This window comes from Diabrotica undecimpunctata, unplaced genomic scaffold (genome assembly GCF_040954645.1).
Source record: "Diabrotica undecimpunctata isolate CICGRU unplaced genomic scaffold, icDiaUnde3 ctg00001703.1, whole genome shotgun sequence".
In the NCBI taxonomy this organism is placed as follows: domain Eukaryota; kingdom Metazoa; phylum Arthropoda; class Insecta; order Coleoptera; family Chrysomelidae; genus Diabrotica; species Diabrotica undecimpunctata.
In genome coordinates this window covers 1-27,385 of record NW_027312642.1, presented here as the reverse complement: position 1 = coordinate 27,385, position 27,385 = coordinate 1, and the positions used below count along the sequence as shown (strand labels likewise).

At 32.6% G+C, this 27,385-nt stretch overlaps 1 protein-coding gene across 1 annotated transcript; it reads right to left on the bottom strand.

Moving 5' to 3' along the window:
- Positions 1 to 599: 599 nt before the first annotated feature.
- LOC140431688 (protein dachsous-like) lies at positions 600 to 21,511 on the bottom strand (the record flags this gene model as incomplete). Its single annotated transcript, XM_072519575.1, has 3 exons — positions 600 to 1,013; positions 2,523 to 2,701; positions 21,300 to 21,511. Coding segments are annotated over 3 exons (805 nt in total), but the record flags the coding sequence as incomplete, so codon positions are not given.
- Positions 21,512 to 27,385: the final 5,874 nt, after the last annotated feature.

Here is a 27,385-nt window from a genome sequence, read left to right as displayed (position 1 = left end):
ACGCGCTATCTCAGAGTAGAGGCTGTAGGAACTTTGATTACAATGATAACCATGTATATAGCTAGAATTTTGCAGACAATCAACCAGTAGTGTATCAGGATTTGAATTATATACAACACATGTTGACCTATGACCAAAAATGGATAATAGAAGACTAACAACAAGAAAAATGCTATAGAACCAATGAATAAGAAATATAATATTATGTGAAGATAAATATTTGAGATCTTGGAGATCTTACTTAATTTTTATTTATTACTTTTATTTATTTATTGTTTTATTTAAATTTAAATATAGTAATTGCTTAATTAAAGATCCCATACAATTAATTATATAATATATTAAAGCAAAATAAACGCCGACAAATCGTTAAAAAATGTTTAGATCTCCAACAGATGGCGCCAGAGTTGTTATTTATAAAATTAAAAAACAGTTTTCTTATTATTAAGTAAATGCTTATCAGTTGGTTCTATAAATTCGTTTTTTTTTGTTACTTCTTAATTTCACCTATGCACCCCGTTCTGGTAAAACCCTAGTGCTAGTTGTGGTATAACTATCTACGTAAGTTTTTAATTGAAACAAAAATAATTCGAACTCACCTGTGTGTTGACTGTTAGTGATTCCAAAATGCTCAAAGAATACTCCTTCCGTTCGAAAACAGGAGCGTTGTCGTTCACGTCCTGCACCTCTACTAAAACTGTCAAATTAGCAGATAACGGTGGCACGCCAGTATCTGTAGCCGTAATCATCAAACTGTGCCTCTGAGACGTTTCATAATCCAAATGTCGCGTAATCGTCAAATCTCCCAATTTACTATCGATCTTAAAGAGACCTCCGTAGGGATTGTTGACTATTTTGTAAGTTACTATACCGTTTGGGCCTGAGTCTTTATCTTTAGCATGCGCAGAGTATAATGGTAAGCCCGTCTCGACGTTTTCGGGCACGGAAATTCTGACGATAGTTGAGTCGAATTCGGGGGCATTATCGTTGACATCTTCTATTTCAATGTTTACCTGCAAAAATATAAAAGGTGAGTAAAGCTAGTAAGAACTAGGTATACAAAAAGCATGATAAATTCTGACCAACCATTACTGGGACAGAAATAGGAAATTGGACGCATCTAGTAAAAGCACTATCAATCGGAGATTTCCAATCTCCGATAGGAGCGGAGCTTCAATCAGAAGAAGTAAAAGAAGAGGAAGAACCGAGACCAGCTAACGACTACACATAAATCCTTAGCAGTTTAATAGATATCAATATTTTTTTGATCGAAAAGACGAATTCCCAAGCTGTGTCAATAGATCGCATAAGATCAGGTGCATAAACCATCTAAACAATTGCTAGTAGCAGTATTGAAAAGATTTTTAACCAACATGTTTTGAGCCTTCCGATTCTCGAAACTCTAAGAAATATCATTGCCACTTTTGACTACTACCCGCTTGAGTTAGTGCGTCAAATGGCAGGAGTAGCTCACCGGCTCTATAATATCGTGTCAGTCACCACCTCGTGAGTGAACGACGCATGCGCTTCACCTTAACTAGTAAGTAAATAAACGATAATGGAATTAAATGGTCAACCAAATAATTCAATTGTGTGTGAGACATGTACGATGCAGTACCATGTAGTCAATTGTACATACAAACCAGGCTTAAATCGGTGAGATTTTGCAGAATTTATGTAATAAAGTGGATCAAGAGATCTCAAAAGGCTTACGCTATTCTGCTTATGTAAAGTTACTGAAGTATACATTTTCGTCTACTTCAAATTTTACTTTGATTAGTCTCTTCTGCTCAAACCTAGTAGATAACAAAGGTTAAGTGACTCTCTTCAAATGTTTAAGGAAAACACACTTCAAATAATCTGCGGACCATTGCGAGAAAGTATGTTTTAGAAAATAAAAAGTAATTTTGAAGTTCCAAGAAAAAAAAATTGTACGAAAGAACAGGGAAGAGTTAGAGAGAGAACTTAAAAACGATGTATGTCAGCCGGTGAAAAGATGTAGCGAACGAAGTGGACACTGGCAAATTGTGAATGAGGCCAGAATTCATTATGAGTGTTAGCGACGAGGATAACTCCGACAAAAACAAATAAATGAAAATGTCGAAGAATACAACAGAATCTATAAAATATCAAAACAAAATAAAAGTACTTTACCAACACCTATTTAGAAAAAGAAGAATTAAATAAACAGTACGATACTTTCAATACGTACAGAGAGGTGAAATAATAAGAAAGTAGAAACATATAGACCATCAGAAAATCGTGCGGTTGGGGGAAAATAAAACTTTGTCATTAAAGAACAAGAAAAATTCGAAACATAAAGAACTTAATCTAATATAACTTTCAGATTTATTTAACTAGCTAAAAAAGCTACTCGACTTCAAACGCCAAATAGTCCAAAGAAATATAAACTTCTATTTCTTAATGATCCAGGACAACATTGTCGGCAAAAACAGGTCCAAGCGAAACCTCCAACATTCAATGATCGAGCATGGTACAAGAAGAAAGACACAATTACTTACTTGTGTGTGACCATAAACTGGGGGCGCTCCGCTAGTTGCCTGCACGTTGAGCAGTACATTCGATTTAGTCTCGTGGTCCAAATTAGATGCTGTAGCTATAACACCTGTCACACTGTCAATACTGAATAAACCATCTGGATCCCCAGAGTAGATTGAATATCTTATGTTTGATCGTCCACCTGAAAGAAAAATCCAAGATGAGTATTAAAGAATACATGTTTTTTAAAATCAAATAAAAATACTAAATTTTAGTTCATTATATTTTTTATTTTTTTGTAATACCATTAAAAAGAAAGCACTGCTGTAATTGTTAGTTATTTCAATGCACAAGTGGGAGAGCGAAAAAATTTACAGTGTCTAGATGGAACTGCAAAGGGTATAAATTGCCAAAGACGACATCCATCTGGATTTTATCTGGATCCTTATTATGATTTTACCTCTCTTACAGATAACGATCGTTTTTGTTTATATTTATATTTATTGTTAAATCAAACTGTCTCCAGTATCGCAAAGTGTGTTTAGTAGTGTCTACAGTTCTTTCTCATTTTCAGTCATAATGACTGTATTGCTAGCATAACGAATATTATTTATAGTTTTACTATTTATTTTAATCCCTTCTATATATTTTTGAAGTGCTTGTGTAAATAAATCTTTGGAGTATATATTAAATAGTAATGGTGAAAGTACACAGCCTTGTCTCACTCCTCTGCTTATTTATTGCACACTCGTACTATTTCCATCGAATGTTACAACAGCGTGTTGGTTATTTTGTAGCAAGTTATCCAAAACAGGTTCGGTGTTAAGTAAAAGAAGAAATAAACGGAGAGTACTAGATGAGAAATTTCAGATTGATCTTATGGGAACATTTGTCGTAAATCCCACAAGTTTCATACATACAGTAGAAGAACAAACGAAGATGACAAAGGAGACTGTGAGAAAAGCATTAAAACAGCATAAGTCTTTATCTCTATACAGTACCGATTCTTCAAAATTTCTGTCATGAGTTGAGATTTAAATCACGCAATATAATAATATAAAAAAAATCACCCTTCTTAGAGCACTTAAATAATGCTCTAAGGAAATAGATTTGAACCAAATGAAGTCATTATTTGTGAAAATAAGCCATATCTTGAGTCCAACGATAAAACGTTATAGGTACAACAAAGGCAATGTAGATTCAATGCTACACCATAATAGACTATGCTAATGAACAGTATCTAATGTTGTTGTTTTTTATGATATATTGAGTAAAGTTACGAATAAATAGTAACGCATACATTTTAATAATTGCACCTAAAGCAATCATCGGCATTTTAATTTTTACAGTCTGCGTTTCAAACAAATAAATAAAAAACAAATTGTTGGCCCGGTTTACGATCAGCACTGACTTTTTTTTTCGTCGTGCTTAGCCTAGTTAATTAAAGCGAGGTCAGATTGACAAGAAAGAAGACGAGAAGCAGATTTACGAGCTTGACAAACAAAGGTGACGATGCGAATCAGCGTCGTTGAATTCAAACGACGAAAGTTTAAGTTGTGTGGGAAACAATCGTTGTTAATTGAACAAATCAATGTCATCTTGTAACGTATGATGACTTCATTATCTGTTATCTCCGTGTTTATGCTTAAGCTTATTGTTTTTGTGTTGTCAGGAATGTTGAGTGTAATTAATTTGAGTTAATGATGTTGGATTATTCGTCTGGTGAAAGCGCCGACCAATTATAAATATATTTCATCTTGAAGATATTTCAGTTTGGTTCAGACTGAAGACGACTTATACCATTGGTTTTAATAATAAATAATTTTGAACTAAAAAACTCCATAAATACGGTAACCATCTTTGAGCTTAGTTAGTTTTTTAAAATGTTCTAATATATAAATAAAGTTTTCTATTCGGCAGACATCATTCAAGAGTTGTTGACAATGCTCCAACTTATCTACGAATATGGAAGTATCATCAGCATAACGTATGTGGTTTATATGTCATCCGTTTATTATTTTATCCCTTATCCGCTCCGAGAATACTCCATCTCCATGACTCTGACTTGGTGTTAATAGAGTACGCGTTATGAGCCGCGTGTTGTCTTAACCCATTCGCTGCCATGTTCAAAATCTGGAACAATTGTTAGTTTCGCTGCTGGTTACAAGATGTAACTGTTGGTCTTAAATCTGATAAACTATTTGTGTTCGGTAGTGTCAAAAGAACACGTGCATACTGAATTTACCCACTGGTTTCGTGTAAGTGGCTTTTGTTGTGTGATTCATATCAAAATTTCAAGGAAGGTGCAATTGTATAACCTCTAGCTTGATTATAGCTATCTTCTGTTGTGAAATATAGCGATCGGGGTAAGTTTTAGTAATAATATAAGCTTATACAATATATCTGTGTCGTTTTAATGCTTAACCTCAAATTGAATATACCGAGTAACCTCTAGTTTTTGTACGTTCCAAAAATGGAACTTGGCTGTATATGTTGCTAATTGAGGTTTTCCTTTTTAGTTTGGAAGTATGGATGTGAAAACATTTTATGTAAAGAACACGAGTTGTTCAGCTGATACTCTGAACAATCTAATCGATGACCTACATGAGAAGCAGTTTGATTCTGAAAACATATACATTTATCTTCCAGCGGAAGATTCTGATGGAGATTCTGAATCATCGGATGATGTGAATTTCAATGATTTTTCTGATAAGTTTTTATCAGAGATACTGAACACCTAGCTAAAGCAACTCTTATTTTACAATGTTAGACAAAAGAGGCTGAAGATATGTTCTCGACGAGCAATGATGAACTTCAATGAATAAGGCTCAATCAAATAGACAAAACGAGTAACAAAGAGGTGACTTGTCCCAAGATAAACATCTAGAAAATATCTCACTTCCAAATCCAAATATTGCTCACTGTGAAAGTGCAATCGATTTCTTTACACTTTTTTGATGTGAGAATGTCTTTGAATGCATAAAAGACGAGACTATAAAGTATGTCCGACACAAAACACATAATTTTAGGTTACGATTGAAGAACTCAAATTATTCTTTGTAGTTCTACTGATTTACGGTTATTCTCAAAGGAACAGAAAAGATATGTACTGGAGTTTGGATTTGGATCTCAGAAACGAAGCAATCGCCAGCGCAATGTCGAGAAATAGGTTTTAAGAAATTTTGCAAAATTTACATTTTTCAGATAACACTCAGCTACAAAAAAATGATAAATTTGCTAAAATAAGACCACTCATGGAACCTTTAAATAATTTATTTAAAAAATATGTGCCGGTTGGTGAAACCATATCACTATCTGTTGATGAATCCGTGGTACCTTACTACAGCCAGTATAGCTGTAAACAGCGTATTCAAGGAAAACCTATTATATATGGGTTTAAATTTTTGTCTGAGAATGTATCAAATACGGTTTGGATGTGGATTGTACATTTGGATGCGTTATTTGTAAAATTAATGTATATCCTATTAATCGTTTCAAATGTTTTGATGAAAAAAATATATAGACCCTCTCAAAATGTTAACATTTTTTTATCAATAAATGTTTAAGTTTAAATTGACGTTGATGTTTTTTTATATACTTACGGCCATGTTCCAAAATTGGAACAAAAAAAATTTTAGACACAGGGCTATTGTGAAAAGTTTTAGAATTTTTTAAATATTTTTCTATAAGTTCAGAACACAAAATTGACCTGCAGGTGCTATAAAATTTAAAAAGCGAAGTTTGGCAGCGAATGGGTTAATAAAGTATCCAAAAGTTTTCGTTCTACATTTAGAGCCATCTCTTTTTAGAAATTTTTTATCGTCTCAGAAAAACTTATAAATAATAATATTGATTAACTGATGTACCAATTCCAAGTGAACTACATCTCGTACATAAAAGAAAATAATCAAATCGCCTTATATTTGCTCATCCTCATTTTTTTGACACTCGAAGAGTTTGGTTTCATTCTCCACTACCTTAATTGCCGGTTGGTTTCAGGATCATATTGAAAAGTCTATGTTGGAGCGCAAATTATAACCTGTTTCAAGAAGTCTGAGTCCTTTCCGACGGAGTATTTACGTTCCATCTTCGTCTGTGTGCCGAGACTGTGTGTTTTTGGGCACACACTTCCCACACGTTTAGTTCCTCATGGAAAATGCGTTTTACTGTTTCTTTATTAATAATCAAATCGGCAGCAATGGCATCATCGGCAGCAACGGCAAACAAGCATATCACATATGGCTTCAATCCAAAGATCCTCAAGACAGAGAAATATACGCTAAATGGAATAGAGAAGTTAAAAAAGACGTGGATAAGGCAAAAAATATAAACTGGGAGGCTAAGTGTGATGAACTGGACAGATTTATGGGTGGAACAAAAGTGGCACAAGCTTGGAAAGCAGTTTAGGAAAAATGAGAAAAATGAAGACAACATTTCTCTCATAAAGTTAAATGAATGGAAAGAATATTATACGAAACTGCTGAAAGAGGATAGAGTAGAGTACAGATGGGAAAAGATAAGGGAATTAATAGACAACAGAGACGAAAGACAGGAAATCCCTTTAATAACATTATCTGAATTGACGGAAACCTTAAAAGAGGTTAAAAACGGAAAAGCCGCAGGGTCTGGAGACATTCCCATAGAGCTGGTTAAATATGGGCCGACTGCACTTTTAGAATTAATAGTAGACCTTTTCAATAAATGTATATGTCGAGACCAGGAAATTCCTAAAGATTGGAATAAATCTTATATAAGCTCCATATATAAGAGAGGGAATAAAAGAGACTGTTCCAATTATAGAGGTATTAGTGTGACGAGCTCTGTGGGCCGGTTGTACGGCAGAATATTAAAGAAGGGGGTTGAAAGACAGATACAAGATATTGAAGAACAAAGCGGCTTTCGTACCGGGAGATCCTGCCTTGATAATATATTTATCCTACGACAAATAATTGAAAAGCGTGTCGAAAGAAGTAGAGAGACCCATTTGGTATTTATAGACCTTGAGAAAGCATATGATAGTGTCCCGTTAAAGAAAATGTTTGAGGTCCTCGAAAGGTCCGGATTGGATTCGACGTATATCCGAGCGATATATAAATTGTACGAAAATGCAGTTAGTTGTGTAAAAATTGGAACCAGAACCTCAAATGAATTTAAAGTCACTAAAGGCCTAAAGCAAGGATGCTGTTTGTCACCGACACTCAAAGAAAGCCTTAATGTATGTTCCGCCAGAAAGAAGGAAAAGGGGAAAACCACCAAATTCCTGGAAAAGAGAAATTACAAAAACAATGCAATCTAGAGGCTTAGAAGAGGGAGATTGGAGAGATAGGAAAATATGGAGGCTGAAATGCGGGAAGCGGCAATCGCCGTAGGACCCCCGTTATATGATGATGATGAGCAATGGCTCTAATACTTAGAGTACGGTATTATTGAACCATTTCGAACTATTTTCTGGACTACGTTCAAGTCATTTTATTAAAACATTTGTACAAATACCACTAAAATCTCTGGTACGTGGTAGGGTATCATTCTCGTAAACCGTCTGCAAAGTCCCATTAAATTTCATTGCGGAATTCCTGAGTTTGAACAAAAAAGTTCGCTTTTTTTAACATTTTTTCGGAGCGAGCAATTTTTTCACTTTCGTTATTTGAGGAAGACAAGAAGATATTTACAGATCTATCTTTGATTTGTTTCGCTTACTTAAGTTTTTTATTATATTCATTGAATGATTTCCTTAACTTTTTATTATCGGGTTCTTTCCGTAACCTTTTAGAAAGCTTGTTCTTTTCTTCACTACATTTAACTAATCCACTCTTTATCCAGTTTTACGTGATTTGTGGAATGTTGTATGTGTTTTTCAAAAATATGTTATAAGTGATTCGGTAGAGATCCTGGTAGACTTTCTTTTATTAAAAGTGAAATAAGCTTTATATAGTCAAGATACTCTTTATATTTAAAAGAAGGGAGGTTATTCTTTGTATGTGGGTATATTTTATTTTATAAAAACCCTTAAAAGGGCAACATTACAAGCACGAACGTTTTCGGAACAACTGTTCCATCATCAGGTTTAAAATGCAGGTTAACATGCCTGAGCCACCAAAATATTTGGGTAAAAACCCTTTAAATTGAAAAATGTTACCAAAGATTGTACATGATGTTTATAATATTGTGTGATGTTTAATATTTTAATTAGATTTTACTTCAGGTAACATACACCCATGCTTAAATGAGTTCCAGTGTCCGGAGAGTAAACCTCTTCAAACGGACTACGGTTGGCAACCCGTTTGAAGAGGTTTACTCTCCGGACACTGGAACTCATTTAAGCATGGGTGTATGTTACCTGAAGTAAAATCTAATTAAAATATTAAACATCACACAATATTATAAACATCATGTACAATCTTTGGTAACATTTTTCAATTTAAAGGGTTTTTACCCAAATATTTTGGTGGCTCAGGCATGTTAACCTGCATTTTAAACCTGATGATGGAACAGTTGTTCCGAAAACGTTCGTGCTTGTAATGTTGCCCTTTTAAGGGTTTTTATAAAATAAAATATACCCACATACAAAGAATAACCTCTTTTGTTATACGTGGTATACAGCCAGCTACAGGAATTATTTTCCTTGTGGATTTTCTTTATATTTGTCTGTAGGGCTTTGCTTTTTTTTCTGACAAACAAAAATCTACCTTTAGGAAATTAAAAATATTGGATTAAGGCCAGTGATTACATAATCTACCACAACTGGATAGATATACTCAGGAAGTATATGTGAATTGATGAAAATTTGGTCCAAACACGTTTTCATATGAGTAGGAGATGTAATTACTTGGCGCTAGTGTTTCGTACAAGATCTAGATTAATATCTCCCAGGATCAAACTCACGTCTCCGTCAGGAGAATAATTTGCAAGATATTGGTATAGCTGATGTAAGAATTTATTCTTTGGCAGTGATGGTGATCTGTAGATTGCTATTATTTCAAGGTTATCGTTAAAGTTTTGCAGTTTACACTTAATAGCTGTTACATCACCTATGGACACTATTTCGTAAGTGTGGCAAATTGCATTTTTAATATATATTAATGGATCGTCATTTTTGTTTAGTTTTCTTTTATTGTAGATTAGAGTATATCCAGGTAAATCATCTAGACCCGTGTTGTATATAGCGAATGTCTCGGTAAACACTATGCAATCTGTATTTTTCACAAAATCGGTAATAAAAACCTGGAATTCATCAACATTTTTACTTATGCTTTTTATATTACTTAACCATCATCATCTTTGGCTCGACAATCCTCTGTGGATCCGCGCCTGCTCTAAGATTAGTCACCATTCTGTTCGGTTTCTCTGATCTCTAGTATCTCTAAGTCGGTTTCAACTCCATCTAATCACCTAATTTGTGGTCTGCCTCTGCTACGTCTTCCTATAGGTGTTCCTGTCGTAAGCTTCCTCAGCAGTGCTTTTTATACAATAATTTTGTTTGTGGAATTGTTTTGGGGTCCACAATGTGCCCTATTTGTAATATTTCATTCGTCTTTATTTCTTTGTTTGTTTAATTGATAGTAGTCACTAGGAAGCCAATGTATGTGAAGCTGTCAAGACGTTCAAAGATATGACTTCAAAATGCTGTTTCCCGTTGCTTATTTGCTAGAGGATCCTTAGTAACCACACTTATGGCTTTGTCTTAGTTGATGACTAGACCGACCTGTTTCGCCGCCGTTTCCAATTCTAGTAAATATTGCTCAACATCTTGATTGCTACGCCCTATTATGTCAATGTCATCATCGTATGCTAAGATTTGTATCGATTTATTGTAAATACTACCGCCGTCTCTAATTTGTGTGTCTCGGACTGCCTTTTCCAAGGCAATGTTAAATAGGAGGCAAACCAGGGCATCCCCTTGTCTCTCTCCTTTATTTTAAAGGATCGTGAATTTTCTCCCTGTATCCTACATTACTTACTGAATTTAAAATTTCTTATAAAGTTATCCATAGTATTGAGATATAATATAAAAAAAAATTAAAGTAACGGTTTGGTCCTTTTTTTCTTTGAACTTGAGTAGATATTTTTTAATAGTTTGTGCTCTTTTCTTTGAATTTTCTCTTTGATCGTTAACAATGTTTATTTTTGAAACCTGTATTTTTTTTATTTTGGAAAATTATTGTTTTCTGAGGTACGACAGAAACTCTATTTTCCTTGGCGCAGATTTACCTCTTCCCAGGCTATAAATATTGTTTTTATAACGCTCGCTTATGTTTATGTTTAATATACTATTTATTAATCGACGCTAATACTGCATAAACGTCAAAAGTTTTTTCTTTTTATCCAACCCAAATATGATAATATTCTTTTTTTCTATTTTCTCTCTGTACTAGAAGTAGTTCTACGTATTGTCTTAGATGTGAATTTTCCCTATCGATATCAATCACTTTTCATTTAAATTCTTCGATTTGTAAATTAAAAATATAAAATTTTTAATTGATAAAATTCTGGATCTTAGGTTAGGATTATGTTCCGTCTCATTATAATTTAGTTCATATTATTTTTGATTTTTATTTTTTTAGATTTATAGTTGTAATTTTTAAAGTTGTGGGTAAATTTTAGTTTCCAGAAATCTATTAAAAGAGTAAATATTTATTAGTTTTACATATTTTCTGGGGAAATTTGTCCATTATAATGCCTCCCTTAAGAAAGTATGTGCCCGGCAAATCCGTTGGCTATTCTTGTTGCATCCGCTGCATCTGTAGATGTTTCTGGTAAGGACAATATGAATGACTTTGTAATTTACGTTTTTACCCAAGATACCCAAGATATATAGTTCTTAGTAACTCCCTCCCCTCTACTAGGGGTTTCTGTTAGTCATTTTGTAATGTATTTTTAGTAGTATTGAACGAAACTCAGTTCTGTAAACATGTAATAGTAAGCAATAAATAGTTCTATGAAAATTGTCGTCGTATATTATTTTAATTTAATGAAATAATCTTTTATAGCAAATTACTTTTGTTTTAAGCTTTTACTAATTAATTAATGGTTTCAATCAGATTTATTATATTACAGTATACTCCCTTTATAACGAACACGGTTATTACGAGGTTTCGCTTATAACGAGGTACATTAGATGTCCCGTGAAATTTCTATGAACTATAACCCTTTATAGCAAGGTAAATTTGCTTATAACAAAGAGCAAATAAGATTGAAAAACTTGTTTTTTACGTTTTGGCCCGGCCGTAGCTATAAATAAATACCCTTTTCAACTGCGGGCCGCCCGCAATAAACTTCTTACAATTTATGATTTTAGTCGGAAATGTAAAATTTATGATTCACAAGTGTCATTGTATTGGGTTGACCATTCACACCTAATAATATGGGTCCTAATAGACAGAGATGGTGAAAGTGTTTTAAAGGTTGTCAGAAACTTTATCCAAGGACAAAACGCAAATGAAGAAGCATAAAACTGTTTCACATCTTTAGAAAATATGATAGATAGAATACTGGACAATTTAAAGCAGTCAAAAATGACAAAATAACTTTAAACGCTTTATACATATTTACAGAATACAGATTTTTTGTTTTAACGTATATCATTGACAATAAAAGTAAACAACTCTTTTTTGTTTTAATGCATTTCATTGACAATAAAATATAAACAACTTTGTTTTAAAAAACGCTATTCAAACAATATTTAATAGGATCTTATATTGCTCCGAATAGCTTCACTATAGAAAGTTAATGTTTTAGAAAACTACATATTCATATGTATGCACAATATTATTGTTGTTGGATATAACGAGATCCGCTTATAACGAGGTAATTAGTCTGCCATTTCAGTTCTCGTTATAGAGGGAGTCTACTGTATTAACACGTAGTATAGTGAACATTATATCAACCTACAGTAGTATGAATTTGTTATATTTGCCTTATTCCGTACCTTTTGCAACCATTTTCTGGGAACGTTTGTTGTTAACGTGACACTACGAATTGATAAAATATGAATTCTTTATATAAGAAAAGGAGTTTGATCTAAATGTAAAGTAATACTTGTTGAATGAATTAAAAAAATGATTCGGTTTATCCTATTAATGTAATACACCCTGTAGATACGAAAACATATGCCTTTTTGATTAAATACATAATGCATGTAGATTTAATCGACTTTGAAACCAATTTATTAATATGATTGATCAGTCGTATAAAAATTTCACTAGCGATTAACTTTTGTTCAATACATCAATTTATTTTTTGTGTAAATTGTCAAGTTTTTTATTCAAATTCGAAACGTCTATAAATGTACCAGCACTAAAGCCTCGTTAATTCAAGTGTTTTGAATTCTCCGTATTGTGACGCTTGAAAACTGGTTCAAAATCATTTTTTGCCCAAACGACCTTGCTTTAATTAACAATCCAATAAAACCTCATTAGCAAGAGCAATTATTCGACAAAAAATAAATAAATAAATAAACTATTTGTGTAATAAATCACCCTGTATGTTCTCGACCAGACTTAATATAATACCCAAGCATACTAATTAAATCAATAATACGGTAATAAATACCGTGTTAGTTTTTTGTTTTGCAGTTGTATAGGGCCTTATTAGCATTTAGGCAAAACGGATTCAACTCCAAGGTATGACAGGTTAACAGAGGAAAGAAGAACACAACAACCACGTGACCAGAGACGGTTTAAGAAATTTTCGTATAGTCAGTATTTTAATTTAGTCAAAAATTATAATTAAAAAAATTGCATGCATGACGTGTTTCACCCCCCAAAAAAAAATTTTGGGGTGAAACACGTCACGCAATAAAGACATTATCTTGACTTTTGAAGCAGAAAAAGAAGATAAACACTTTGATTGAATAAAGTTATAATATGTGTTAAAATTACTAAAAGAAAAACTAGTCCAGCATACTTATAAAGAAAATTACACCCAATAACAAAATAAAAAGAAAAAACCAAACTAAGATCGGTCCAGAATGAACTAAGATTACAAGATGAGGAACATTTTCATTCTATACAGAACAAACTGGATCTGGACGGCTAAATTGGCTATGTCTGGGTCATTTTGGCATCAATTGGTGCCTCTTCATCTATTTCCATATTACTCTGTACTAATGGTCCTAGGTAATTGAAACTATTGCTTTTCACAATCGTTTCAATCCACCTTTAATACCATGTATTAAACCATTTTTCCTTAAGAATTTGCCCCCACTGTTTCAGTTTTTCTTCTAAATCTCTTTCAGTATTTCCTACTAACAGTACATCGTCAGCATATATTAAGGACCAGGAAATGTGAACCTGTTATCTGATCCAACAATAGTAAAAATAAATAAGGACTAAGCACTGAGACCTGACTCTGAGATAGCGCGTACTAAAGCACTGAGACCTGGAGAATCCTACTTTCACATGAAACTTGACACTCCTTTTCTCTTGAGTGCTCACCACAGTATCTCTCAAAGAACTCTATCTTTTCCATAATGAAAATTGCATCTATTGATTTTGTCTTGCATAAAACCAGACTGATCAGATATTTGCGGTTTCTTCACATATCAATTACACTCCACCCATATTTTCTAAGTGTGATTAAATAGCTTTATAAATAAAGTAAATCTCCTTTGCTTTTGTAAACAGATACTGATATACTGCTTCTTCATTCGTTTGACATTTGTCTCATGAACATAATTCTATTAAATAAACCTGTTAGCCAATTTCTTCCTGTCTCTCTTAGTGCTGTCACAAATGAAGAAATACAGAATCTGAAAACAGCGTTAAGAAAAAACGACTTCTCATCATATATCATCTATAAGGCTCAGAATGACAATGAAGTGGTAAGGATCCAACAAAAGACAAAAAAAACCGATTTTTAAAAATCATCCTAACATATGTAAAGGGTACAACAGAAAAAATAGAAAGAATTCATTGAAATGAGAGGAAAAAACGTCGTTTCTTGCACAACATGTCTCAAATTACAGGACATAAAATAAATCTGAACCAAACGACGATGCTGGATAACATTGAAATATAAAAAAAAAAACGTGAAATCTAAAATAATAGAAATTGAAAAAAATCCCAACAATCCAAACCAAAGAGATGATGCACAAATGCTTAAAATCACATGGGAAAACGGTGTTTGAAGAAGAATACACAAGTAAATTGAACAACAAAGCCGACAAGTAGACAAAACCTACCCATATACGTACAGGGCCAATAACAAGAAGCGCTGCTACGAAACGAATCGGTCGAGAGAAGTGCGCCAAGATCGACTATTTAGTAAAGGCTTAAAGCGGGATAACCAGTTTATTCCTAGCTGCAATGAATTGTTGTCACCCGAACGTAATTCTAATGGTGAACATGTCTTATAGGCTGGGTTTAGTTGTTGGCTTAGAGAACCAGTTTACTTAAAGCACCAGCACGAAACGATACTATTTGACTTGACAATGGCAAGTGCGACCTTGCCGAAACGTCATCTAAATAATGGTTTTTCTTTTTTTTTTTTTTTTTTTAAATTATTCAACGCAGAGTCAAACCCGGAAAACACAAAAGGAATATAAAAATACAGTAGACTCCCTCTATAACGAGAAGTGAAAATGGCAGAATAATTACCTCGTTATAAGCGGATCTCGTTATATCCAACAACAATAATACTGTGCATATATATGAATATGTAGTTTTTTAAAACATTAACTTTCTATAGTGAAGCCATTCGGAGCAATATAAGATGCTAATAAATATTGTTTGAATGGCCTTTTTGAAAAAAAGTTGTTTACTTTTATTGTCAATGAAATACATTAAAACAAAAAAAGAGTTGTTTACTTTTATTGTCAATGATATACGTCAAAACAAAAAACTGTATTCTGTAAATCTGTATAAAGCGTATTTTCAAGAATAAACATAAACTACCTGCGTCTGCAATTGGAAGAATTCTGTCATTTTTGACTGCTTTAAATTGTCCAGTATTCTATCTGTCATATTTTCTTAAAGATATGAAACAGTTTTATGCTTCTTCATTTGCGTTTTTTCTTTGGATAAAGTTTCTGACAACCTTTAAAACACTTTCCACATCTTGTCTATTAGGACCTATATTATTAGGTGTGAATGGTCAAAACCCCTACAATGACACTTGTGAATCATAAATTGTAAATTTCCGACTAAGAATCATAAATTGTAAGAAGTTTATTGCGGAGGTCAGTTAAAAAGGGTATTTATTTATAGCTACGGTCGGGCTAAAACGGTAAAAAAAAACACGTTTTTTCAATCTTATTTTTCTCTCGTTCTAAGCAAATTTACCTCGCTATAGAGGGTTATATAGAGGATTATAGTTCAATAGAAATTTCACGTTTATATTCTAATGTAACTCGTTATAAGCGAAAAGTCGTAATAACCGTGTTCGTTAGAGAGGGAGTATACTGTATAAATCAATCAATAAATAAAACAATACTTTTTTTCGATGTTCTTCAAATAATCCAAAATTCTGAACGACTTTAATTAAAGTTTAACCCTGTTCTTAAGAACCATTTATAAGAAAAGCTGTTAACATTATCTAAAATTTAAATTGTCCAGCATATACGAAAATAGAACATTATCCAAATTGCCTACGCATATTTCAGGTACGGTCCTGTGGACTGCAGAAAAGGGCAATTATTTTGCCGGGGGATGGTGTGTATGTGTGTGCATGTCTCGGACGACATTTCGGAGTAAGTGAAGAGTTGGCCATTGTATTCTAGAAAGATCTGCGCAGGCGACTGGTAAACGCGATTCAAGAGGCTTTAATTTTCGGTAGACGATTTCGTATTTCAGCAGTCCCAAAAACGTTTGGAGTTTTTTAATAATTATAAACTGAAAAATATTTTATTTACTCAACTTCTGATATCGTTTAAAGAAAGGTAGACTATATATAATAGGTGGAGACTTTTGATAATTGGATGATGCCTTATGAAGATTTGGACAACAGTGAGAACTTTAATATACAAGTGAAATATCAAAAACAACAATTTAAAAACACATGTATTGTCAATGTCTTTTACATTAAAAATAATCTTATAGTAAGTTCATTTGAGTATATTGAACTTTTTTTCGTTGTAACAAACTGAAATTAATTGATATTATACATTTCTATTTTACAACCATTACGTCCAATAAATCATCCATAATGGTTTCCCATTTCCTTCTGGTTAAGTAAGTAAAAGTCGAAGATTTTCAATGAGTGCTTACACAAATTCTTAACTTCAAGAAGTTGTAAAAAGTAATTAGCTTCTTGTTAGCGAGATTTAACACCAATTAGAGATTACTACGTTTCGTGTAAAAATATAAAGTTCCGCGACTTCCTCAATACTGTTGAATTTTTAAATTAAACGCCGCTTTATATCATTAATTCCTAATTTAAAATTTATAATTTCATTGTCGTTTTTTGCTACGCTAAATAAAAAGCTGTAATTGGTTTTCCTTTTTTATGTTTTTACCTCATGGCAATTTGATTTCACTGATAATTTTTCGACTGTTCTAACAACCATTCAAATTTCGTCATTTTGTGTCACGTGGAACAATTTCACCCAATCATGTCAACATTAGACTGATAATTGCATTCAGTACAATTTTCAATCCCTATGATAACACGATCGAGTTGACAACTTCATCCAAAAATATTTAATGTTAACTTAAATTTTAATAATTGTACTTTCACTAACTGTACTTTTAATAAATAAATGTTTCGTTATGTTGAGTTATGATTTTTTTTTCGGAAAATTATCCGCCGAATATCCTCGGACATTGATGAATGCCTCATAATTTCATGACAAATTTCTCAAGCTCGTTGCTTGGTAACAGCACTCAGCCTTCGGCTTCGTGCTGTTACCAAGGAACGAGCTTTCGATTGTCATGAAATTATCTCGTCTGTTATCAATGTCCTAGGGATATTACTACTGATAATCAACGCACAGAACAGTTCGTCGAATAGTTGTATTTTATATATTTTAATTTCATTTTTTTTTATTCTGCACTGAAAGAGTTTTAAAACCAAAACTAAAACAGTAAAGCTAATTCTTTGAAAAATTTAATAGGACCAAAATACAGGATCTGCTATATAACTTTCATAATAAGATGCTAATTTTTGCTGGTAAAATAATTGTATAAAGTAATATTTTTAAGTATAGAGGATCACTATAGGACCACTATAATATACAAATGATGTAGAAGACAGCTACGAAGATATAATAAATGATCCCGATATATAGACATCTAATACACATCTATACAAGAAGGAAAAAAACCTCGATAAATAAGACATCAAGGAGAGATTAAATAATAAACAAACTTCATGAATCTACCAATAAAGGCAATGGTGTATCTTATATTACTTATCAACAGACTCTTCATTTGTTAACGCTTTTGATGATTTTATCCATGATCAAATTGAAGAGCATGGGGCTCAAATGAATCCCCTTGTCCTATTCCGCTGTCTATTTCTATAGGTTCTGTAAGTTGTCCATCTATTCTAACTTCCATTTTGTTGTTTTGGTAGATGTTTTTCAATAGTTTTTATAATATTTATCTTATCTGTCAAACGCTTTCTTTAGGTCAATCAGATACAGAAATGCTGGTCTATTATACTCTAGTGAATTCTCAGTAATTTACTTTATAACGAATATTGCATCTGTACACGATCTTCCACTACGAAAACCCTGTTGTTCATCTGCTAAACTTATCCTCTGATTTATTAGTACTTTTTTTTTAATTTAGTAAATTTAGTAAATTTTAGTTGTTTCAGCGTAGTATAAGTTTATACCTCTGTAGTTTTTCTGGCTGTTTTTTATCTCCTTTTTTTGAATGGGCGGACGTAATTTCGGCCGGAAAAAAGAGCAGGTACTAAAAGCCGGTAGGTAAATTCGGCCGGAGTGTTTTAAGTTGCTTCCTTATCTCATAGGTATTTTCGGCCGCAAATCAAATAAAATAACAGAATGCTTTATATTAAAATATTTCTTTATTTCAATAAAATTATTACATCAACTTATTTCTATAAATTAAGTAAACTATAAATTTTTAAAAAACGTTTTGATGTGATACAGATTTAACGAAATTAATTCTAGAAATATTGTCAGATCGAAGCATATTTACCATGTTTTCGATAAATTTTAGTTTGTTTTTTACTTGTTTGTCTTTAATTTTTGCTGGAATATTTAAATTTTTTATTTTTAAATATGCATCGATCTGACAATCTTTTAATTTTTCTATAAAAATAAATATAGAAGGGTGACTTGAATAAAAACTAGAATTAAAGTGCGAATGGAATGATTCGCAGGCATTTGTGGGTTCTTTTAATTGATGGGTTTTCATATGCCCATATATTTGGTGGAAAATGAGATTCTGGCGCTATGTAGTTTTCTAATAAATAGTCTGCGTATTTATCTATAAGTTTATGGTCCGGTTTGTATGACATGAGATCAAATATGAAACAATCTTCAACTTCAGAGGGGTCTAAATAAGTTAGCCCAAAAGTATGAGTAAGCCATTTGCTTTCCTCGCAGTTTTTATCTTTATACATTTGGGTTAACCCTAATGATTGTATTTTCCTATACCACGCCTGGTGCAAGTGGAATCTACAACCATTTTAGTTTGGTTTTGGGAAAGACAACTTTTAATGCGTTATGAATTGCGATTTCAAAATCCACAAATACCTCCTTCGGTTCAAAAACAATATTATAAAGTTCAAAAATTTTAGATTTTACCAACAGAAAAAGTCTCATATATGTGTCACTGGTCTTATTGGGCAACAGACAATACAAAAGAGGAACATAATGCCCATTTTCCAGTCCATGGATGGTAAATAACTGATAAAAATATTTTGTACAATAAGAAAATGTGCCATCCATGTAAAAATCTTTCATTTTACATAAACTTATTATATTTGTATGGCAAGAAAAAACAATGATATTATCAGCTGTGCTGTTAATAAACAAAAAATTTTTCACCTGTTGTGGTTTTCGGTCCATAACTATCGAGTACAGAATGTACATCGTGAATATCCTTAGGCCAGGGCTGGTAAGAGCTTACGGCGGCTGTTGTACAAATTTCTTCTTATTAGACTGACATCTATCGATGACAAATTCTCTGGCAAATGATTTGAAAGAACGCTTTTAATAATTTTTGAAGGTTTCTCCGATATGTCTTCCTCAGCTTTGCGCTTGCATGAAGTCGTCACTATTTTTCTCTCCAACGTAGTTTCATCGGACTCGTGGTTGTGGATTAATTCACTTCTAGTAACTGTGTATTCCGCACCAACAGTGTACAGTTTGGCTAAACATCTTAAATTTTTCTTTATACACCTCCAACGTACTTCACCACTTTTTAATACGTCCTGTTTACAAAACTGAAACTTTTCTACAACTAGTAAGTCACAACCGCGTGAACTCTTAATTACTGAAACAGATGCCATCGTATACAAATAATATATTTTATGCTTTCTATCGACTAGTAGCTTCAAGATAAGTTATAATACTGACTAGCTATAATAATTTTATACCTGTTATTTGTGAATTTTATACATTTAAAGGAATAATCTTAAGTAGGTACAACATAGTTATTAGAATAAAGAGATAAGTAAATTAAAGGTATTTCCGACAGGTACACAGGATTAGGTATTTCCAAATAAATACACAATTAATATTTTACAGAAACTATGAAGCGTAATTACCAATATTTTAATCTCATCGTAAACATCAACCCCTCGGCCGAAATTACCCCTGTCATAAATGGTACCCCCTTGATTTATGCAGGTAGGCCAAGGGATTACCGGCCGAAATTACGCCCGCCGTTTTGAATAGTAGAATTAGTTCGCTCGTTATCCATTCTTCCGGTATTTTATAATTTTATTAATTAATATTGTTAATTGTTCTATCATTACTCCTCCACAATATTTCAGTAACCCGGTTGGTATCCCGACTTTACCTGCTGCTTTTCTGTTCGTCAGGTTTTCAAGTATTTTTCGAACTTCCTGAACATTTATTCTTGATCTGTGGTAATTTCTGGTGTTTCCCAGTTCTAGCGTCGTTTGTTCTTCCCTCTGCATAGAGCGCTTTTCTATGTGTTTTGGTTCTATTAGTTCCTTTACCTCCGTTCTTTGACCTCTTATGAAGCCCCATATTTCCATATTATTTAATCAAGCAAATATTTTCTTATATCTGCATAATTTATTCGTAGATTTTCCTTCATGATTAAATACAGTTTAAAAATTAATCGCTTATCGCTGATCGCAAGGGAAAGGGATTTCATGGCAAACAAATCAACAATCATAGAAAAAAATTAATTATTACAATTTAACCGTTTGTTTGTTACATAGATAATTCCAATCATACCATCGGTGTTTGTGCTGAAAACAGTGAGACTATCTTTGAGAATGAATTTACTTTCAAAATCTATTAGTTTTTAACGGTTTTTAATGTATGTATAAAAAGTTGAAAACTGTAGTTATAATAATTAGTACGCTGGTCTCGCGTTTTTTATTTTTTGTTTTACAACTTCCTGATACATTTTTCCTTTCTGTTTCACGATAAATACTTATTTCTTGAGCAGATTTATCTCATTTGCATAATCGATGAGTTAAAATAATTCTTTTAATGTTTCGTTTGCTTGTAGCAAAAGACGAAATATACGCGAAGAACGAAGAATGATGATTCCTTCGTCGTATGTTTGCTGAGTCGCGACAATCCTCGATTGTGCCCATAACCTATTGAAAATCACAGACTATCTTGTCACTGAGCCAAGATTTATAGCTGTGGTGAAAACTTGGTTTGCTGTTTTAAACCCCCAAAAGCTTACCAAACGGGTCATCAGTGCTTGTCATGATAGAGAGGGGCGACAGAAGGGGACCGGGGAGGCTGGACATGCGGCAAGTCACTTTAAAAGCAATGCAGTCGTCTACACACAACTGAGTTGCGTATTTTTGAAGACTACCGAAGAAATGTACCCAGTCCTCGCGTATTTGAAGATCGTTATCGAGAGATTCGTCTTTGCTGATTTGGTAATGATACCTACATACCAGGAAAGTAAAGAATAATCTCGTATAAATCAACATTCTATAACTGATTCTTAATTTAATTAGATGTTCTTTTTTAAAAGATATTATAGCTATTCACGTTTAGCGAATGAAGTGTTTAGTCTTTTAGAGTTAAGTTTCTTTGCTAAATTTTGCTTTTTTATTGTTTTTCTTTTAATAATCTTCGTTGTTTTTTCATGTCTTATTTTTATCAAGTTGCCACGGGATATCAAATATATTGATTAGTTTCAGCTGGCTAAATGTTATTTAATTGTCCACTGTATGCCATTAATACCAACTTAATTACAGTCTTTAATAACCTCTTAACATTTTTAACCAATTATACTATCAGTACAAATGAAAAAGCCAAATTATTTTCTTTTATATCACTTTACTGGTCTACCAACGAGAAAAAAACAGTTTATAAGTTTACTTGATTTTAGTGATCGATATAAACTTTATTTGGTATTGAAAGAGGTCAATAAATTACTGTCAAGTGACCATTCATACGTTTGAGCTGTTTATAGGGGTACAGTTCATAAGATTCCTTTATCAGTTTCTCTCAACTGTTAGAGAATAAACCTGAATAACTCTAAATTTCAATCTAAAAAATGCGCACTTATTTAAATCAAAATAAAACGGTCTGAATATGCAACAAAATTTTTTTATATGTATACCCGTATGACCCGTAATATATGAGATAATGATAATACGAATAAATTTTTAATTTTGGAATTTCATCCCTTGTCTACTTCGTAATTGGTCTCTCTGTCAAGCAACTCACCAAAATATAGATCAATGATTGTGAAAAATACTGTTTTATGAAATCTCTTGTGAATTGACTTTATTAGACCACCAAACCGTATATTTTCAAACACTTCTTAACTACAATAAAATATCCTTAGAAGCCTACACAACTAAGGAACTGTTTCCATCTTTACAAATTGATATAATCTAGCACATTATGTGTCTTAGATATGTCGTCTTTCTAATTTTGATAGTATTGACCAGATGAGGGCATGTGTTCATTGCTCTCAGTACTTCTTCATTCGTAGGTTCTGCTGGTCCAGCTTATTCTTAGCATTCGGCGGTACATCCACATTTCAAATGAATTTAATTTGTTGACGTCATACTGTTTTAATGTCCAGGGTCTCACAGCCATTCAGTAATAGAGACCACACATAACCACTTTAGTGTTCTCAATCTTATTGAGACTGATAGCTTGGGGTTACAGAGCATTTTACGCATATTCATGAAACCAGATCTTGCTATTCAATGCGTCTTCTAATTTCTTTTGAGTGGTCTAGTTGATTGTTTAGGTTCTCTACCCAGGTATATGAAGCTTTGGTAACTCTGAAGGGTGATACCATTTATTTGTATGTTAGGTGTAACTTCTTCACGGGGGTTTTTGTGGAATACCAGAATTTTGGTTTTGGAAAAGTTAATGTCCAAGCCCAGCCTGTGACTTTCTTCTGATAATATGTTCATTAATATATTTAGTTTGTCTTGACCAACTATGACGATGACACAGAGAAAAAAAAAAGGAGACAGAAACGTTCATTCATAAAGTACATTTAAATATTTTATTAACGAAATTCCGAAATCAAAATAAAAAATTGTGTATACTATTTGACAAAAATTGATGTTTTAACTCGTTTTCAAATAGATATATTGAAAAATAGTACTTTTAATGTTATAAGACATGTATATTTCATAAGTATAAATCGACGAATTAATGATATCACTTATTATTCACACTATTCACGATTAATTGCGTGCCTCAAAATCAAAACGATCTAAATTTTACAAATCCTTTTTGATGTTTGCGTTCAATACGAGGAGAAATCATTTAGCAACAATTTGTTAAAGTTGACAGGAACATATTTTTACAAATTTGTAAGCAAAATATTTTGCACATAAAAATTAAATTAATTAGCAGATTTTATTAGATATGGAAGCAATTAATTAACCTTTAGTATTCTATCTGGCAAATGTTATTCGTACCGGCTTTATCTGTATTATCTAGTGTCATTATTTATATTCATATAATATAAAATACGTTATACTGTTTGGTATTGAAATATTTTAGTAGTTAATATTTCTATTATGTTAATTAAATTTGATTGATCTTACGGTATATAAATATAATATTTAACTATACTTGAAAGAGGGTAATCGAAATATGTGACAAATATGAGTTAAGATTTTTCTAAAAACAAATTAATGTAAGTGAACAGATACTCCGGTGCTGGACCTCTAATAGAAACATTAGAAAACTTAGAAAACTTAGAGGTATAAGTCAAAATAGTAAAGTGCAAAGTGCTATCAAATAGATAAAGTAATTTAGAGAAATATGAGACAGCTTGTAGCAGTTTTTTTTATCACCTATGTAAATCATAAAAATTCATAGTTTTTATGAAACATTTTAGAAATTAGGTCTTGGAATTTCGAAGGGGAATGAGAATAATGAACTTGTTTATTGACACTGCAAATTCCCTCTGGCGAAATCAATCGCTAGCCTTTTTTTATTTCACTCTTTCCTCTCAATATTACATTAATTTAAAATAGTATATGAAATAAACATCCAAAATAGGCGATAGAATGTCGAATATTTTTCGTTATGAGAGAGTTATGAGTTATGAGAGATTCGGGAATAAACTTAAAAGGTACGATATATACCCGTAGTATGCAAATAATGGCATACGCTGATGATATACGTCATAATTGGAAGAACCCAAAATGAAGCAGTGGAGGCTTTCACACGTATCAAAAATGCCGAAAACATCGGACTTCTGATTAACATCCAGAAAACTAAATATATGCCGACCATATCAAGAATTCAACAAAATAACTTACAGGTGCAACACGAAACGATAGAAATGGTAGAAGAATTCTGCTACTTAGGATCACTGGTAGACTACAAAAATAACACATCAAACGAGATAAAAAAAAAGAATATGCGTGGCTAACCGCTGTTATTTTGGCCTGGGCCCTCAACTAAGAGCGAGAAGTATGTCAATAGCAACAAAGTGCAAACTTTATAAAACAATAATACGCACAGTGCTCACATACGGATCGGAAACATGGGCAATGACAACCCGAGATGAAGAGTTACTGCGAGTCTTTGAAAGAAAAGTATTGAGGACCATATATGGCGGAGTAAACGAACAGGGTCTGTAGAGAAGGCGATATAACTTTGAACTCTGTAGACTTTTTGGTGATGCAGATATTGTGAAGACCATCAAAATACACCGCCTAAGGTGGGTGGGCCACGTTATGCTGATGGATGAGAGTGATCCCACTAAAATAACTATGCTAAACAGGCCGGTCGGAAGAAGAAGAAGGGGGCGACCTAAACTCAGATATCTGAACGATATACAGAAAAGATCTGAGGGAGATTGGAGTGAGGGGCTGGAGAAGACAGACACTCGATAGGGAAGGATGGAAGAATGTTTTGAAGCAGGCCAAGGCTCACGAAGGGCTGTAGCGCCAACTGATGATAATGTCGAATATTTTTACGTTTCAGATAAATAAACAAGGTTTCCTACCAAAATATTTAAGGTTAAAGCAGTTCGCGTTGTTGCGAGAAAAAAGAAAAGGAGAAAAATCTACAAGTACAAAGGAACCTATCTAAAACTTATCAAAACAGCTAAAAAAATGTACTATAACTATCCTCTGAGAAGCTCTAAAAATATTGCAAGGAAAACTTGGTCCATAATAAACGATCTTCGAAATAAAATTAACACAGCTCAAACATTTTCTCTTCCAAACCCTGAAAATCTAATTAAATACTTCGCTAATGTGAGTAAAACTATCAGCTAGTTTGCCACAACAATATCCTATTACCAATCTCCCCAATTCAAAAAAGGTCTTGAATTCATTCTTTATAAGACCAGTTGATAAATCTGAATTGATCCAAACAATTGGCGGGTGTTGGGGGAAAAGTGATATAAGTCGAAAAATGTAAAAAATGAGTTAAACATAGATACCACTTTCAAATGCATGTATCTTTGATAGGGTGAAGTGATATAAGTCAATTTAATAGGCAAGCAGGTGTTATTTGTTTGCGTTACATGATATAAGTATTTTTAATATAGTGAAAAATGTTATAAATATTCTAGTACTATTTGTTTTGCCTCCATCTGCCAGACAGGAAAAAAAATTATAGAGAAAACTGAAATAAGTCTAGTTATAATAGTCTTCCTATATAATTTTAAGATTAATATTTGTGAATAGTGATACAAGTACAAATATATTAAAAGTTATTGGTAAAATATGATTGTGAATAAAGGTATATGTATAAATATATCACTATTCTCATTAAAAGATATAGGGAAAAAACATTATATGTTGACATATCACAAATGTTTTAACTCCAAAATTGAAAACAGATGATATATGTTGAGATATACTAGTAGTTACGGCAATAGAAATTCAAAACTGTGCAGTTTTAGGTCGACTTACCCTCGGCTTTTCCCCTACTAAAACAACTAAAAATGCAAGAAATTCAAAATCTTCTTGATAATCACCAACAAGAAGCATCAAACGCTTATGAGGCTAAGCGAATAGATAAAAATGCTGCGTTAGAAAATGAATTAAAAATCATTTATTACGTTTGATTTGCAACATTGTCTCCCCACAGCTGATCTTCAAACTTCAATAGCATTCTATAAAAGGCAGTTGTGGACCTTTAATTTAACATTACATAGATTTAATGATAAACAAGCAATGTGTTTTATGTGGCATGAGGGCGTAGCTGGACGGGTGCAAATCAGATTGCGTCATGCTTATACAAGCAGATTTCACATATTTCACCTGAAATAAAAGAGATCACCTTATATTCTGATACGTGTGCAGGACAAACAAGAACTCTTTTCTACCTGCAATGTTCATGATGGTTTTAAAAGAGAATCCCAATCTATCATACATTAACCACAAATTTCTTGTTCCTGGTCACACCCACATGGAGTGTGATTCAGATCACGCAATTATAGAGAAAAAAAAGAAAAGATATCCATGTTCGATATAACACCCAAGAGACTGGATGAATTTGGTAAGACTATGTGGAAATAAGCGAACTTTTTTAGGTACTGAAATGTGCAGATCGGATTTTCTTGAGTTTTCTTCTTTGTATAAGAATGTCCTTCAACAAAGAAAAATTAACAACCTTAGGAGAAAAAGTCATGTGGAAACAAATGAAATGGTTGAGATTTTCACAGAATCCTGGTCTCCTTGAATACAAAAGTAGCTTAAATGTAGACGAACCATTTAAAAGCGTATGTTTTTTAAGAAAAGGTAATACGTGGCCTAAAAACATAAAAATTTTTCTGTCATATAAAGGTCCCAATCCAATAAACACCGATAAAAAAAAAGAACTTGATAGAGCTATTGCCTTATATTTCAGAAACATTTCATGATTTTTATAGAAATTTAACTACGAAGGAGGATATACCACATACGTTACCCGAGGATGAAAATAGTAGCGACGAGGAGAGTGTACACACAGAAATTGAAAATTTTAAAAATTAAATAAACTTTTACGTTGTATTTGACTATAAATGTACCCCTTAAGTAAACATAAAACTTTTCAGTTTCACATTTTTTTATTTATAATTAATAATTAGATTTGTTACTATATCTTTCGGAAGGGCTTTTGTTCTTTAATAAATAATTGTGAAAAGTGATATAAGTCATATTTTTTTTAAAAATTGTACAACTAGGTCCTTTTTACTAGTAGATCTATTTTAATCCAACAAATTCAAAGCCATTTCCAAAAATTGTTTAACGAAAATACCTTATTTGTATAAGTAACAACAATATTAAATTTGAAAAAACTATAATTGCGTTTTTCTCACTCTGAGATAGCGCG